General features: G+C 42.7%; 1 protein-coding gene across 2 annotated transcripts in view; it reads left to right on the plus strand.

Moving 5' to 3' along the window:
* The window catches only part of NSG2 (neuronal vesicle trafficking associated 2), a 53,552-nt gene extending 38,616 nt beyond the window's left edge, over positions 1–14,936 (plus strand). For both annotated transcript variants that reach the window (XM_081852192.1, XM_081852193.1), the window contains exons 4-5: positions 9,708–9,818; positions 11,293–14,936. In XM_081852192.1, the coding sequence (XP_081708318.1) occupies positions 9,708–9,818; positions 11,293–11,484 (303 nt within the window). In that variant the 3' untranslated portion in view covers positions 11,485–14,936. The remainder of the gene's footprint in view (positions 1–9,707; positions 9,819–11,292) is intronic.
* Positions 14,937–16,023: the final 1,087 nt, after the last annotated feature.

Consider the following 16,023-nt stretch of genomic DNA (forward strand, 5'->3'; position numbering starts at 1 on the left):
GCATGACAACAAGGCAGCTTCACAGAGATCCGGCATATTTGCATATTTCACAGCAAAAGTCACATGTCAGGTGGACAGCGTCTAGCTCTGGTCTCCGTCACACCAACCGAGTAGATGGGCATGCTGAAACCCTTAAGCTTCCACTCAAAAGACAGGTAATGCAGGGCCGGCTCACCCATGAGGTGGGCTAAGGCAGCTGCCTCAGGCACAGAAACCCAAGAGGGGGTGCTCCCATAGAGGCCCTGCCCACCTCTGCCATCAGCAGAGAAGCAGAACCAGTAGTGGGGGCCATTTCCAGTGAAATCACACTGAGAGCTCGCAAGAGCTTCACAAGATCTTGTGGGAACTTGCTGGAACCTATTGTTGCTGCTGCTACTTTGTGGGAACCACCATGTGATCTGGGTAAGGGAGGCTTCGGGGGAGTGGTGATGGTAGGGTGTTTTGGGGTGACACCTTCCAGTTTTGCCTCAGGTGGTGAAACAGAACCCACCCTCTCTGATCAAACAGGTACTCTTTGGCCATTTGCCTCACTCTGCCTAATGACAGGGCCGGTCCTATCCTCATCACGCTGCCATGACTCTTGTGTTTAATTCCGCTTGCTTGTTTCTGTTCAGCCACTGTGAGAACAGGATGTTGGACTAGATGGGCCATTGGCCTGATCCAGCAGGCTCTTATTTTGTTTGTATGTTCTTATAGCTGCCTTTTTGACTTTGCCAGAAATGGTGCCTCAACCAGCCTGTAAGCCACTCTCTGCTTTTCACTGTCCAGCTGCATTGTGGGAGTAGGAGATGAGACCCTGCAGGAAACAACTATGGGATGCTGCTGCTTTGTAGATACAGTGGTGCCTCGCAAGACGAAATTAATCCGTTCCGCGAGTCTCTTCGTCTAGCGGTTTTTTCGTCTTGCGAAGCAAGCCCATTGACGGCTTAGTGGATTAGCGCTATTAGCGGCTTTTAGCGGCTTTTAGCGGCTTTTAGCGGCTTTTAGCGGCTTAGTGGATTAGCGGATAAGCAGATAAGTGGCTTAGCGGCTTAGAAAAGGGGGGGGAGGAGAAACCCCCCTCAGGAACTCGCAAGACATTTTCGTCTTGTGAAGCAAGCCCATAGGAAATTCGTTTTGCGAAACACCTCCAAAACGGAAAACCCTTTCGTCTAGCGGGTTTTCCGTCTTGCGAGGCATTTGTCTTGCGGGGCACCACTGTATTCTCTTTGCCTCTTCCTAGTCTGTAGTGCTATGATGATAAAAGCATAGCCACTGCACCAGGCCTAATAATGATCTACCTGTTGCCTGCTCAGGAGGCATAGGATTGCAGTCTTATAGAATCGTAGAGTTGGAAGGGACCCCAAGGGTTATCTAGTCCAACCCCCTGCAATGCAGGAATCTCAGCTGAAACATCCATAACAGATGGAGTATTATTGGAGTAAATGAGCTCTTAGATCTGAACAGGGCTCCTAATTCACCACCACCCAAAATAAATGTTGACTTCTCTCTCTCCATCCTCCATCCACACTAGGCGTGGAATAGGAATAGCTCAGGAATAGGAAAATCAAACCCATTTCTACACTAAGAAATCAAATTTGCTAAGTAAGTTTAAAATGTGAAACTGTACCTGCACAGAATATTTTTGTGATGTAACCTGGCTGGCTAGATGTGTATGATTTATCTCCTGTATTTTTTTCCTGTAAAGTATGGACCATGACCATCATCAAAGCATGGAATTGGGGGCAGGGAGAAACCAGTAGCTCGCTTAACAAAATAATGTGCTCAGCAAAGAATATTTGCAGCCATTCTGACACTGTCAACCTTCTCCTTCAAGCCCACAATACGAGAACAGATTGCAGGAAAGCAAATCCCATTCCATTTTTTTTAATGTGCTAAAACTCAAAATATTTTAGGCTACTTCCCTGCTTGAATGATGGGGAGCAACATTCCAGGCTGTTCAGTGACAAAGTGGGGGGGGGGAACCAAGCTGTTAACTTTAAGGACTTTAAAGCATCTACCTAGAAATCACATTTTAGGACTTCTTTGGTGCTTGCACAGGGAAATGGTAGTTTTTGTTTGTGCCTAGGACTTGGCAGTGCCGTACATCACGTGGCTGCAGCTTGGCATTGCAAACATTTTAAGACATCAAATCCATTAGGACTGAAACAGCCTCTAGAAATCATATTATGTGATGGAGATTGGCCAGTCTAATTGAGCCAGCTACTTATTGCCCAGGCAATTTAATGATTTGACAAATTGCTTGGAAACATGGTGTACTTGTTTGTTTTGTGCTTTCACTGTGCCCACGGGACAGCGGGGCAGGGGAATTAGCGGCGGAGATGTCACCTCAGCTGATAAGCTCTTTCTTAATTACAAAATGTGCAGAAGAAGTAGGGCAAGGGTGTTGTGGGATAGCTCCGTGGGAGGGAGAAAAGTTTTTTTGTAAAAGTGGGAGGGAAATGTTTCGGAGAGTAAGAGCATTATTTTACACATCGAGTGCTTGGCTTGCAACATATTTCAAGTCTGTCCTTAACGTTGAGCCTTTGAATTCTACCAATGATCAATTTAGAAATCATCACAAGATGTAGGCTGCCATCTCCTCTAGGATTGCAAAAAACCATGGAGGATAAGGCTATCAATAGCTGCTAGTCATAATGGCTATATCTAACCTCCAGTAGCAGAGGTGGTATGCCTTTGAATACCAGGTCCTGGGAAACATGAGTAAGAAGAGCACTATTGTACTCAGGTCCTGCTTCTGGGCTTCCCATAATCCTCTGTGAGAATAGAATGTTGCCCTAGAGAGCCCTTTGGTCTGATCCTTCAGAGACCTTCTTATGTTCTTAACTTGCTAGCATAGCGTCAGAATTTCTCAATTTAATTTTTAAAAATATGATACAAAGAAAACGGAATACCAGAGAAGTTCTAGAGAGTTACCAACTTCAATATTAGATAAATAATGTATCATAATTCTTGCACTCCAACATACATGGATTATGCTTTATAAATTAAATATTTTTCTTTCTTTCTTTTTTTTTACATTTTCATTTCTGTGAATAATAAATCATCATAAAACCTCTAGCACGTTTTTTCATATTTTGATACTTATTTTAAGCTTCCAGTACAGAGTGGATTCATCACATTGTTCCAGATAATATTGTTTTGCAACCCACCCTTTCCAGATCAACTTAAAGTATGAAATCTTTTAGTACAGGCTATACATAATTTCCCCACTCTGAATAATTGTATTGTCAGGAGTCAGAAAACAGAAAGAACTGGGACAGATACATGGCTATGTGGAGGGAAATAAGATCATTAGGTATAGAGAGTTAGTTCAAAAAGGTATTTAAGAAGCCATTTTTTAATTTTTAAGAATTAAAAACAGCCATTCCAAAATAGCTAGAGCTAATTCATGTTCATTGCAAATCAAGCTCAGGTAAGATTTCTCATCTCTAAGCATTTATTGGGACAAGGGTGGAAGGATCTGCCAGTTTAGTTTCTCGCATTTTTCCATTTTTTCCAATCGTAAGTTCAGATTTCCACATTTTGCAGCTGGTTACAGTTTTTAAATGGCAATCCTCTTGAAAATTCATCAGCATTTTAGTACAAATTTCTCCTCATAAACATTTTCTTATATGCTGTTTTAAGACATACGTTTTGCAAGCAACTTTGTCCAATAAATTGCATTTCTGTATGTTTTCACTAATATCTTCATTTTTATGCACACTTTCCACTAACACATACATTTTTGTAAATGTTGTTGGGCCAGAGAACTGCATTACAAAATTCAGATAACTCTGAATTTTGAAGGCTAGCTGTGTGTTGGTTCACATATGGTTTCCGAAAGTGAAAATACAACAGTTTTGACCTTAAATATGTACTGAATAGAATGTCTCCTCGATTCCTAATTGGAACCCCTACCAGTAGCTGTCAAAAAAAGTGCCAATGGGATTTTCTGCACCCAGTATGCTGTATTTAGATTGGGTGCCCTGCTGCACTTGCCAAAGGAGACAAAAATTAGCATCCATTTTATGTCACTTGCAGGATTTACAGGTGGGGGAAAACACTCACAAAAATATCAGAGTAATGAGACAGAATATCAAAAGGTGGGAAACTCCCCATCATTGTAGTTCCACACTACAATGGAACTATGCCAAACCTAAACCAAGTAAAGAACTCAAGCTTCCTGAGCTGTAGATGTGTTGCGTTACTGTAGGTCTTTCACCTGCTGATTTTAGGCTGCGATACTACACTCAGTGCAACATCAGGCATAGAGGGGCTCAAAAGTGATCTAAGATTTACAGCAGTTCTGTTCAGATGCTCATGCTTGGATGAATTCAAGATTTAATTAGTCAGAAAGCAAGCCGTGTAGTCATTTGTTGTGGCTATTTATTAATACCTCATAATAACAACATTTTTTTCTTTTTCATTTTTGAGCTAAAACGATTTGAAATCCCCACTCAGCCAAGAAGCTCACTTGGTGCCCCTGAGCCAATCAGTGTCTCTTAGCCTAACCAAGCCTAGCCAAAGCCAGGAAAACAGGCATGCCTCCCTCCCTCTCCTCCTTGCTTTGGTTGCTGCCATCTAACTCTGATGTTTCTTGCAGCAAAAAACAAAACAGAAAACAGTCAGCCCTGATATAAAAGCCAGCCCTGATATAAAAAGTACTCTAAATACATACAGTTTTGCAGTATAAATTGATTTCGCTCATCATTGTTTTGCTCACTTCCTGCTCACAACCAGCAGCAAAACCTACCTTAGATTACCGTTGTGACTCTATAGAGGGAGGTATAAAATGGCTGTGAAAGGGGACTTAGTGTTTGTATTACAAGCATTAATTTTTGCTTTACTTAACCAGAATGATGCATCTTTGTAAAAGGACATATTTTGTTCTCTCTTTCTCCCTGCCACCTTGCCAAATTAGTACACCTCTGGGGCTTCAACCAATTTGGCCTGATTATTGTGTGTTTAAATGTGTAAGTCCCAACTGTATTCAACTATGCTGATGCATGAGCCACTTTCTGCCCCTTCCTCACAAGAAAGCCTAGGCTGCTGCAATCCTGTACCCACTTACCTTGGAGTAAGCCCTATGAAGCACAAGGAAGGTTACTTCTGATTGTCCTGTCTAGGAGAATCTGCGAAAAATAATTTATAGGTAACCGCTGATCTCAAATGGAGATTACATACAACAACCAATTTATGCACGGCCAATTGACGTGCAACACGCACATGCGCACATTGTGGCAACCCAGAAGTGGGTGGGAAAGGGGGAGGAATGGGGGAGGGGCACAATGGGCGGAGCTGGTTTATGTGTGCTCTGCTGTCGTGTGCAATGACCTGGAATGCAACCACCCCCACAAATTGGGGGTTGCATGTACAAGGAGATGGAAGCCACTAGACAGAAAAGAACTGAAGGTGGGAGAGACATTCCTTTTGTTCAAACAGCTCAGCTGTCACTCACAACCCTGATTTCATTTATTGACTAAAAACACTGAAATGCAGGAGCAGCTGGATCATCTCACAGAAATCATGGGTGTATTCTGGTTAAGACAAGTGCCCAAAAGGAAGCCCATCAGTTTCTGATTGTTTCATATTCAAGTGCTAAAGTCAGGATTTCATGGAATGAGATAAAAGTCATCTTGTAAAAGAACATAGATTGGATATTATCAAATAGGAAAATATGGTAATTGGTTGTTTTAAAAGACACCTACTTGTTGTATGAATCAAGAAACTTGTAAAGGAGGTTTCTTTTGAGCTAGAATTCCACTAAGGTTGGTGTGGAACAATGCTTTGATCTAATGTAAAACAATAGGAATTAGACAATGGCATGAAGGGGAAGTATCTTGGTTAGCAACATTATCAGGGCTACTTAGTTTAATAAATGTACAGGTCTCATAAATCTACACCATGTATTCATATTTGTTTATTTAGGAGATTCATTTAAACTCCCAGGATGGTTCACAGGAATGAAATATAGCAAAAACAAATCTTGTAAAATACAGCCCATACCCCCCAGAGAGCAGCATTATACAATATGCAAGCTAGAATCGTGTGTCACAGCAATCAAGGTTTTATACATAGCTGCAAGCCCATGACAACTGTTTTGGCAAAGAGAGTGATAAAATTAAGGCTGAGTACTTCCCCACCCCAATGGAAGAGACATGGAATGAGGGCATTAGTTTCCATAGCAATCCAGTGCAGCAATTAAGTACCATCTTTGATAAATCTTTGCTGATAGGGTAAGGGCAGTGTCTGCCTGCAAAGGATTCTGTCTATAATGTCTGTGAGTTTTATCTCCCTCCCTAATTTTTTATTTCTCTTTTGTGGGGATTTAGATTGCTTTGAGATTTGCCAAGGTTCATACTCTTCTTTAAAAAACACACCCCAGCCCTGAGTTTTATTAGGTAGTTCAGCTGCCTGATCATGCAGAATCTGAATGCTAATGAAGTCCTGTATTTCCTTGAGTATTCAGAGAGCTGTAACTCACCCTTGGCACCTTCCAGTCCATGCCCCCCCCAAAAAAAATTCTTTCTGGTTTTAAATGGCTGCTGACATTTTAATCCAGATCAATTGTGTGTTGTGCATTTTTCAGGTATAATGCAATGCCATGGAATATTTCTGTGGGTGTGTAGAAGAGGGAAGAGAGTAACTAAGGATGCCCAGAGAGAGGGGAAGCTAAGAACAGGAGGGAAGAGGGAGGGTTTGAATCTGGGAGATGAAACTGGAGGTTCACAGACAGATACAACAGTGCTAGAGTCCCTAAAGAGAATGTTTAAAGCCATAGTTATGGCAAGCGTTCTGTGCTGGTAGCCGTGGCACTTCTATCAATAATCAAAAGCTGGTGTGCAGGAAGATGAATGTTGGAGGAAGATGGAGCCTGGTGGGACAGAGAAGCAGGGACTGGAGGTTGGGATGCGCTAGTGAAGGAGGGAAGAATAGCAGACAAGTTGGGAGGGAAGAAAAACGTGGCTCAGTTTTGGAGGGTGTGTTAGGGACTCTTAGGGAGGGAGAAAAGCAATATTGTTGGTGGGGCAGGTTTTGGGGATGGATTGATAGGGGCAGGAGCTGTGGTCCTCAGCTGTTTGAAGCTTTGGCCATGGGATTTGTTGGCTGCCCTCTAGGCAATGCAACCTAACATTCCCTATGTTTGGATTGTACTGCATCCCATGACACTTCATTCCTTCTGCCACATTGACTGTCCTACAAGGTCATGCATTCTCCTTGATCAGTTCCCAGAACAATTCCTTTTACGCTCTTTCAGGGATCACTTTTCTTGTTTCCAGGTGCTGTAGTGCCCCAGATGCAACCTGGTAATGTTTAGCACAACCCAGTAATATTTCTATAGTGCTGAATTGCACATTTTCTGACTACATACTAGATGTCAGCTTGCTCATTTTATATGTGCTAAAGATTCAAGGAGTTCATAACTTCAAAATGTTAATAACTCTGACATTTCTCCTTGAATATTTGCCTGTTATTGTAACCCTTTCCAATTCAGCTTTCTATCCCAGCAACAACTCTGTATTTCATTGCTAATCTGCATTTTTATGGCAGATTTATACATTCAGAAAAAGCATGCCGTGCAGTCCTGCTGAGGGTGCACCACTTTGGAATGGAAATGGAGGGATCACATGAGTTAAGAGTCTTCCCTAATACAAATAATATCCCCCCTTTCTGTCAAAATGCCAGCCTGCCTCTTCTTCTGAGATGCTATTAGTTAGCATTGTGCAGGGAGGCTTTTACAAATTACTCTCAGACAACAATCTCCAGAGTAAACTGCAAGCATCTTGTAAATATGCTTTTATACATTTGAATGTGCTTTTGGTGTATTATTTTCATTGACTGTCTCTCAACTCCCTAAATTTGAAAGGTCTTGTGTGGGTTAGACTTAGCCAATTCTCTGAGAGTTCCTATTCTTTTTGTGCTCTTGTGAATGCATATTTGAGCAACTGATCCCTTGGCACATGCCAAGAAGCTCATGACCACATTTCTCTGTGTTAGGGTTTGGCTCTCCCTGGGTAATGAAAAGTGCTGCTGCCTATACATTGTTAGACTACAACTCCTATTATTGCTGACCAGTGGCCACGCTGACTGGGGGTGATGAGAGTTGTAGTCCAACAAGATCCGAGGGTTACTCATTGGCTATTCCTGGATTACATCATCTTTCACAGCTGGTCAGCCCTAGTGTCAGTTACTGCATTGGATTGTGATGGAATCGGGTCACATTGGCCAAATGGGCGCCCCTCAGGAAGCACCACATGGTCCAAATTTGGTCTCAAAGGCATGCAGCGAGTGCAAAGACCTAAGGCAGCCGTTTTGATATTTATATTTATCAGACTTGTTCAACCTTTCCCGGCATTAGCTCTAGACAGGTGCAGAACAAAAGGTTTCACTATTCTTAGATTGTTGTAGGTGGAAGGAACATACTGACCCTTTACTCATCTCAACTCCCTGTTCTTAGCACAAAAATACATTCAGCCACAGCAAGGTCTGTATGAGACGCTTCTGCTTATGTGAGAGGGCTCCATAAGAACAAGATATGTTGAGTTTTTTTTAACCTGGTTCTGAAGCTACTAACAGTGGCCTGGGATTATGTGCTAAATAAAACAGCACAAAAATGAAGTGTTTAGTTCTGAATAACTCTTTATTGCCTTTTTGTGTCTGCCAGTAGTCAAGCTCACTACAAACCCATCTGCCATCAACAGTCACTTATGCAAACTTGCTGCACAATTCAGAGCAGTGTTTATAACATTTAAAGCCCTATTGGTTTAGGACCATAGCTGTCAACGTTTTCCCTTTTTTAAGGGAAATTCCCTTATTCCGAATAGGATTCCTCACAAGAAAAGGCAAAAGTTGACAGCTATGTTTAGGACCAGGGTATTTAAAGGACACACAAATGTGACTACTCATTAAGATTGCCTGGAGAAGTTTCCCCCCACATCCCTTCAGCATCTTTGACATTGGAGATGAACTCCCCGCCAAGGGAGGGGCGCCTTGCTCCCACTCCCAATGATATTCCACAATCAAAAAGGCTGACCATGTCTTTTTAAAATGCTGCAATGTTTTACTCTTTTAAATGCTGCAGCCACCACAAATCTTAAAAAAACAAATACAACGGGAAGCTGGAGTGCCAATATTTTGAGAGGGAGGAAAAGAAAAACACCCTCGCCAAATTCCAAAGGAAAGTCTCCTTTGGCTAAATCTAAAAACACATCATAATTGTGCTTGGTCTGCAACAGAAGATGTAAAAGGAGGTGGTGAAGGCTTACAAGATGCACTTGGCTGCTTTTGAATGAACCGTGAATTGTTTCTCCCTTCCCACAATGCCACTAACAGTTACACGCTTGGTAGCACACAGGTTCTTACCATCAAGTGCCAAACAAGGCAAAATCTTCAAAATACTTTTCCAGTGTGAAACCAGCAGAAGTCAAAGGAGATGCAGCAGCAATTTTTGGTTTATGGTAAGAAAGCAAGGTGGGAGAAGGACAAACCCAGGCTTTATAGACAATGCATAGAGAAAAATGCACATCATCAGGGCCTTAATTTAGAGGGGAAATCAGCATAAAAACCTGGGGATATTGGATGTGGTATTCATTTAATTTCCATGCTTAGTTAAGCACTGCAAAGTGTGATAAAGACTGCAGTCTATTAGGCTGATTGTTAATATAAGTCATTTAACTGTGAGATGCTGCATATGTCAGTAGACTAATATTAGCCCTCTTTTGCAGGTCACTATTCTCATCAGTTTGGCTCTTGCGTTCCTCGCCTGCATAGTATTTCTTGTGGTATACAAAGCTTTTACCTACGACCACAGTTGCCCAGATGGATTTGTTTATAAGGTAAGAAGTCTGAGATGGATGAACTGTCTCTGCTAATGACAGAATCTAATTCACCGCACGGCTACAATTTAGTCCTGCATTTTCGCGTCAGGATCAAAGACACCATTTGTCAACAACATGCTGAAAAGCAGTTAGTGATTTAGGAAATAGGGGTTGGTAGCACCCTCTGCCAACCACAATTATTTTGAACTTGACAGGTTTAAATCTGCATGAAGCCAACCCCACATATTTCTAAATGAGCTCACATAAACCGGCCTTTAGAGTTTGCTCACTATGAAGATTAGCCACTGAACATTTTGGGATAGAGACTATGTGCAGTGCATTTCAGAGGTTTGGTGGCAACTCTCTGTAGATGCTGGATGTGTGCCCTTGGGGAGAAACGTGTGCTTATTCTAGCAGGATATTTGTCTTGAGGGTTGAGGCAACATAGGATATAGAAAACGTTAGGTGGTGGTTACCGTGCCAGTCCTCTAAAATGAGGGGGATTTAGTAGGAAGAGGTGATTTATTTTGCTGGATCAACTTGTGGATGAGGTAAGCTGGAAGAGCAAATTTCAAAGTCTCCTCATAACTGGGAGTGGTGGTGGTGGGGGAGAGGGATGAGGAAGTGAGGTTGGGGAAGGTTAAGTATGGACAGGTGTGAAATGAACACCTGCCACCCAGTGAGTTTTCTGGTTGACTGGAGATCTGAACCTGTTTTCCACATCCTAACAAGACAATCTGGCACACACTATATTTTATTCTAGAATCAGTGGAGACTGTGTACACTACTTGCTTTTTCTATGCAGTCCACGCAGAATCAGATCTGTTGCTTTTGGGGGGCAGGGGGCTGATTTCATTGTGAAAATAAAGGCTCAGCTCAGCTGGTTAGAGCATGGTGTTGATAATGCCAAGGTTGCAGGTTCGATCCCCATATAGGACAGCTGCAGGGGGTTGAACTAGATGATCCTCAGAGTCCTGGCCAACTCTATGATCTATTGATTTCAGACTGATTCTGCATTACCCTGCAGAGTGTCCATTTGAAAACAGATGTAGGTGGTCCTGGCAATGGAGGGCATAGCCACACCTTTCCAATGATGTTGTCAGTGGGCGTTTACCAAGATTTCAATCACCATGTACATGTGAAGGGAGTAAAAGGCATGGATAACCTAATTGAGGGGAGGTTTTCAAACATGTAACAAGTCACCACCCACCCACCCTTGTGGATGGCAGGATCTAGAATCAATCTTGATTGAAAGCATCATGTTGAGGATGAGCATGAACAATTCAGGACATGAAAAACTTCGCTTTTTGTGCTACAAACGGGTTAGTGTGCGCAGCCTCTGTCCCTTGCCCTGATACTGAATATATTGGGAGGGAGGGAAATGTTCAGAATTTCCTGGATCAATGCAGGATGAATAATGTTTATTTTTTAAAAAAAGTTTCTGTAAATGAGATTGCTACTTAATGGTCATGCTTCTCTTCCTTCCCTTCAGCATAAGCGGTGCATTCCAGCCTCTCTGGATGCTTACTATTCCGCTCAGGATTCCAACTCCAGGGGCAGATTCTACACCGTCATCAGCCACTACAGCATGGCCAAGCAAACCAGCTCACGGTCCGTCTCTCCCTGGCTTTCCTCCGGATCGGTAAATCACGAAGCCAAGGCCGCCAAGACAGAAGGCCATTAAAGCCAGCTGGTGGCCTAGGGGTGGAGGGGAATGGGGAAGAACAACATCATGTCTCTAAAGCATTGCTCTAGTTCAGCGAGGGCACTGGGCAATCAGTGCAGCAAGAATAAAGCAACTCCAAGTTCAGGTGTCATCTTAATGGATATTTCTCTCTCTTTCTTCTCTCTCTCTCACTCTTTCACTCTTTCTCTCTCCCCCCTCCTTTGGTGCATTGTTCTCGTTGATTTGTAACTAAGTCAAAATCCTGTACAAAGGCATGTTAGGTGTTGACTATATCTTAACAATGTACAAATATTTTTAAAATCATTGCTTAAGATTTGTTAGAAAAATGAAAAAAAATAATGAAAAAACACACAAACAAAAGCAAATCCAGAGAACATTTGCGAGGAAGTAGAAGAAATCACAAGCATAGTTTCTCAGGCCTTCCTTGCCCGCCCCCAAAGGGAAAACAGCAACAGCACACAATACTGTGGAATTTGTCTGTCAGATTAAAAGGGAAACTTGTGTTGATGGAGGGACACAATAGAATGTTACACTAGGCTGGGCAAAAGGGCATGAGCCTCTAGCCCAACTTAGGGCTTTACAGATCTGATCAATAAAATGAAAATGGATGCGGAAGCCTTTAATGCAATGCATTCATTGGAGTCCCCTGCATATGCAATGACCTAGTGGATCACGGCTACCATTTCTTTGGTTTCTCTCTCAGAGGGAAATACTGAGGAAGGGCCATAGCTCAGTGGCAAAGCATTTGCTCTGGATGCATAAAATCCCAGGTTCAATCCCCAGCATCTCCAGATAGGGCTGGAAATGTCCCCTGCCTGAAACCCTGGAAAGCCACTGCCAGTCAGTGCAGACGGTCCAGAACTAGATGGATCAGTTGTCTGACTCAGTAAAAGGAGACTCCTTATGTTTGTGCCAATTCACATGCCTATATTGACTAACAAACTGAGTTTAAAACGTTCACCCCCAAACCCCCACCAGGTAAATGCCCCAAAAGGGCAGGCCACAGTTGAGCTGGTCTGATGGCAACCTTCTTGCTTTCTAAAATACCTGTCCTATTAGATGTCGGAAAAGCTGAAACAGGAATATCTGAAATGACCTCTTTCTGCTTCAGAGGCCACAGGAGGATTGATTCTCCAGTGCAGTGAGCAGTATTTTGAGGAAGATAAGCCCCTGAAATTAGCTTATTCTGTAGATAATTAGTAGCTTACAAGAAAGATTCTATGAACACAATCCAGAGGTGAGCGCTTCTCAGACTTGCAAACCTAAATGGGTTTTTTTTCCTACTCTTTCTGCTTCAGCTGTTCCTCACCTCATTCAACCTCCAATTGTCTTATTTTTCAGACAAAGTGATTATTTTATATAAACCCCCCCCCCCCAATAATCTGCATGTTACTTGGAGGCGTTGTGGAAAGAACAGGCAGACAAACCCCTTGTGTACCATATGCATGTTTTTCCTTGCTGGATCATAGCTAGATTCCTTAGGATGATACGTTTTAATCCCTCTAGATTCATATTTTCACCATGAGCTATGAAGCCCAAAGCTAAATACTCAACTATTACCAATCAGATGGCAAAGAGACATGGGGCCACTTTGCATCTACCATTCCCCATTCACAAAGAAATAGTCTAATTCCTCTAATAGTTGGGGTGGGGGGAAGCTGAGCCTGGATAGCTCAGTTGGTTAGAGCCTGGTGCTGATAATGCCAAGGTTGCAGGTTTGATCCCCACATGGGGCAGCTATAGATTCCTGCATCGCAGGGGGTTGGAGCAGATGATCTTCAGGGTCCCTTCCAACTCTACAATTCTATAAGTCTATAAGTGTTTATTTTGCCAAGACTACTTGGCTACTGCATCTAGGAATCTGGTTTATACTGGGTCAGAGCGCTGGTCCATCTAGCCCAATGTTGTCTTCTCTGTCTGGTAGCAGCTCTCTGGGGTTTCAGGCAGAAAAAGAGAGAGAGGGCTCTTTCACATCATCTGCTACCTGATCCTGTACTTGGAGATGTCAGGGAATGAACCCAGGGCCTCTTGCATGCAGATGACATGTGCTACCACTGAGCCTCACCGTTTTCCTGCATAAAAGCCAACCTTTAATTGGTAAGACTTCAGGAAAAGGTGTTCATTTCCCATAAACAAGTCTTGCTAGGCTTGTCATTGGTGGGACGGAGACAAGTATATTTTGACCGCATCAAGAACAGTGGATTCCATGCCAGTCTCCGCCACCAGCTGACTGCACAAAACCACCTTGTTGTGAAAACAAAGTACTTGTGTGAATTGACCCTTAAGCCCAATATGCTTTACATGGTTTGGAGCAGGGGTGCTGCTTCCTTGGAGTGGATAGTGGTCATCAGGGCAGGGTATGGCGGCATTTCTGGCTTCCTAGTGTGGAGGTTGCTGCTGGTAACTGAGAGGGAGAGGGTTGAGGCAGCTGGGAGGTTGGCACGGTGTGGATGTAGCAGCAGGAACATCTCATCTCTGCTGCTGAACCCACAATCACACTCAACTTCACTGACACCTCCCCTCTTGGTTAGCAGCAGTGATCTCCTTGTTGGGAAGCCTGCTGGGCAAAGCTGTCCCCTGCCACTGGCTGCTACTGCTTGCATTATCAATTAAACGTCAAGGCTTACTAGCACCACCTTAGATGCCCAGATCATATGGGCACTTCAATGCAATTTGACGCCGTTGCAGGAAGTTCCAGGGCATAGTTTGAGGGCATGTAATGCAACCTCCTTGTTAAAGCTAAGCAGGTCTGGGTCTGGTCAGTGCCTGAATGGGAAACTGCCTGGGAACTCCATGTACACTGTCTTATGATGGATCACGGAGGGAAAGAAGGTTATAAACATACTGAAGAAATATTACAACTTCTTTGAGTGAATGATCATTCAATTAGATGTGCTGGAATTTGCTTGGGAGTGGTCAGGGGGAGCAACATTTCCATGATTATGCCCAAAGTGAACCAAATTAAAAGGAAAACTAAGCAAAGTGAAATTGAATCAAACCCAATCAAAGTGTTATACTGACTGCAAGTGAGAGTCCTAAAAAATGAACTCGGAAGTCAGATATCTTATTTAAGTCAAATATGTATATTTTGTTTGCCAAAAAAAAAGTCCATTGAGTTGGAGCTGGAGTACAAAAGGAGTTATGATAAATGGTTGTATAATGTAGCCAAAACTGTAGTGCCAAATCTCATTGTCTGACTTTTTATCCTTATCTCTCTACCCCCTTCCTGCTTCATACTTCACCTGTAAATCCATTTCTCACCTGAAATGTACAAATCCATGGGGAGGGGGGGTTAAGCCCCCAACAACAATGCCCAGAACAACTACTGGACAATTTATAATTTTGTGGTGTATTGTATGTCAGTAGGTAGAAGAGACTGAAGTATTTTTGGTGTAGTTCTTGACCTTTTCTGACAGGACAAATAAAGCTAGATGTGTCTGAGAGTCTCAGCTACTATGGTACGGTTATTTTTATTTTCTTCACTTAAAAGATGGGGGAGGCAAATAAAATGTGGGTGAATTAGTGTGCTTGGAACGGCAAAGCACTGATTGCTCACATTTGCCTTCTCTCTCTCTCTCTCTCTTTCAAAACATGATGGGCTGGCATAGGGATGTAGGAAGCTGCCTTATATTGAAGATTCGGTAGGATTCTTTCCTTGCCCTACCGGGAGATGCCAGAGATTAGACCTGGGACATTCTGCATGCAAAACATGTATTGTCCCACTGAGCTATGGGATTCATGAGCAAACATGCATAGGGTAGTACTGCACATTGCAGCAACCAAATGTAACTGAGTCCACAATTATTACTCATCTAGCATGAACCCAGTGGCACTTGTGCCCAGGAGACTTGCTGCCTCTGCTCAATGCATAGGCCAGCCCATTGTCAAGTAATATGTTGTGAACCACCCTGTAATACTTGGATGTAGAGCAGTATACAAATTAGGGGGGGGGGGTTGTCACACCATGATGTGACCTTTTCAGTTGACAGCTAGGATTATTTACTGCATCAGGCTGCCTGCTGGTCCTGAAACCTTTCTTTCCTCTGACATGCAAAATAAGAAGGGCTGCATTCATAAGAAATCATTGCCTTGTGAAACTGATAAGCTTCAATTACTTTATAGCGTCAGAAGTGAATGCCAGAATGGACCTTAGCACAAAAGGTCAGTCACAAAAAGATATCACAGTCTTGCCACAATCTTATCAGTGTTGCTGCTTAATTCCAGGATGATTAACAGACATTTAGAACCAAGCTAAAAGTCTGGAACGCAAGGCAGTTCTGCTTGATGAGTCATCGGCAATGATTGAGAGATGATAAAATTGTCCCTTTGAATCAAACAATCATGTCATGAAAACAGAGTTATATAAACCAAAGAAGTTAGGCTTCAAAATTAAGCATAGTGACAAGGTCTGTGACGAAACTCTTTCAACTTTCATAGAGGAGATTACTTCCTCAGAACTCTAGAATGATAGAGCTTTAATTTCCCTAGAGATCCAGTAGAATTGACCTAAGGTGGCTACAGGCTTTAAAAAAAGTC

Source organism: Podarcis erhardii (genome assembly GCF_964252035.2).
Source record: "Podarcis erhardii genome assembly, chromosome: 2".
NCBI classification, from domain to species: domain Eukaryota; kingdom Metazoa; phylum Chordata; class Lepidosauria; order Squamata; family Lacertidae; genus Podarcis; species Podarcis erhardii.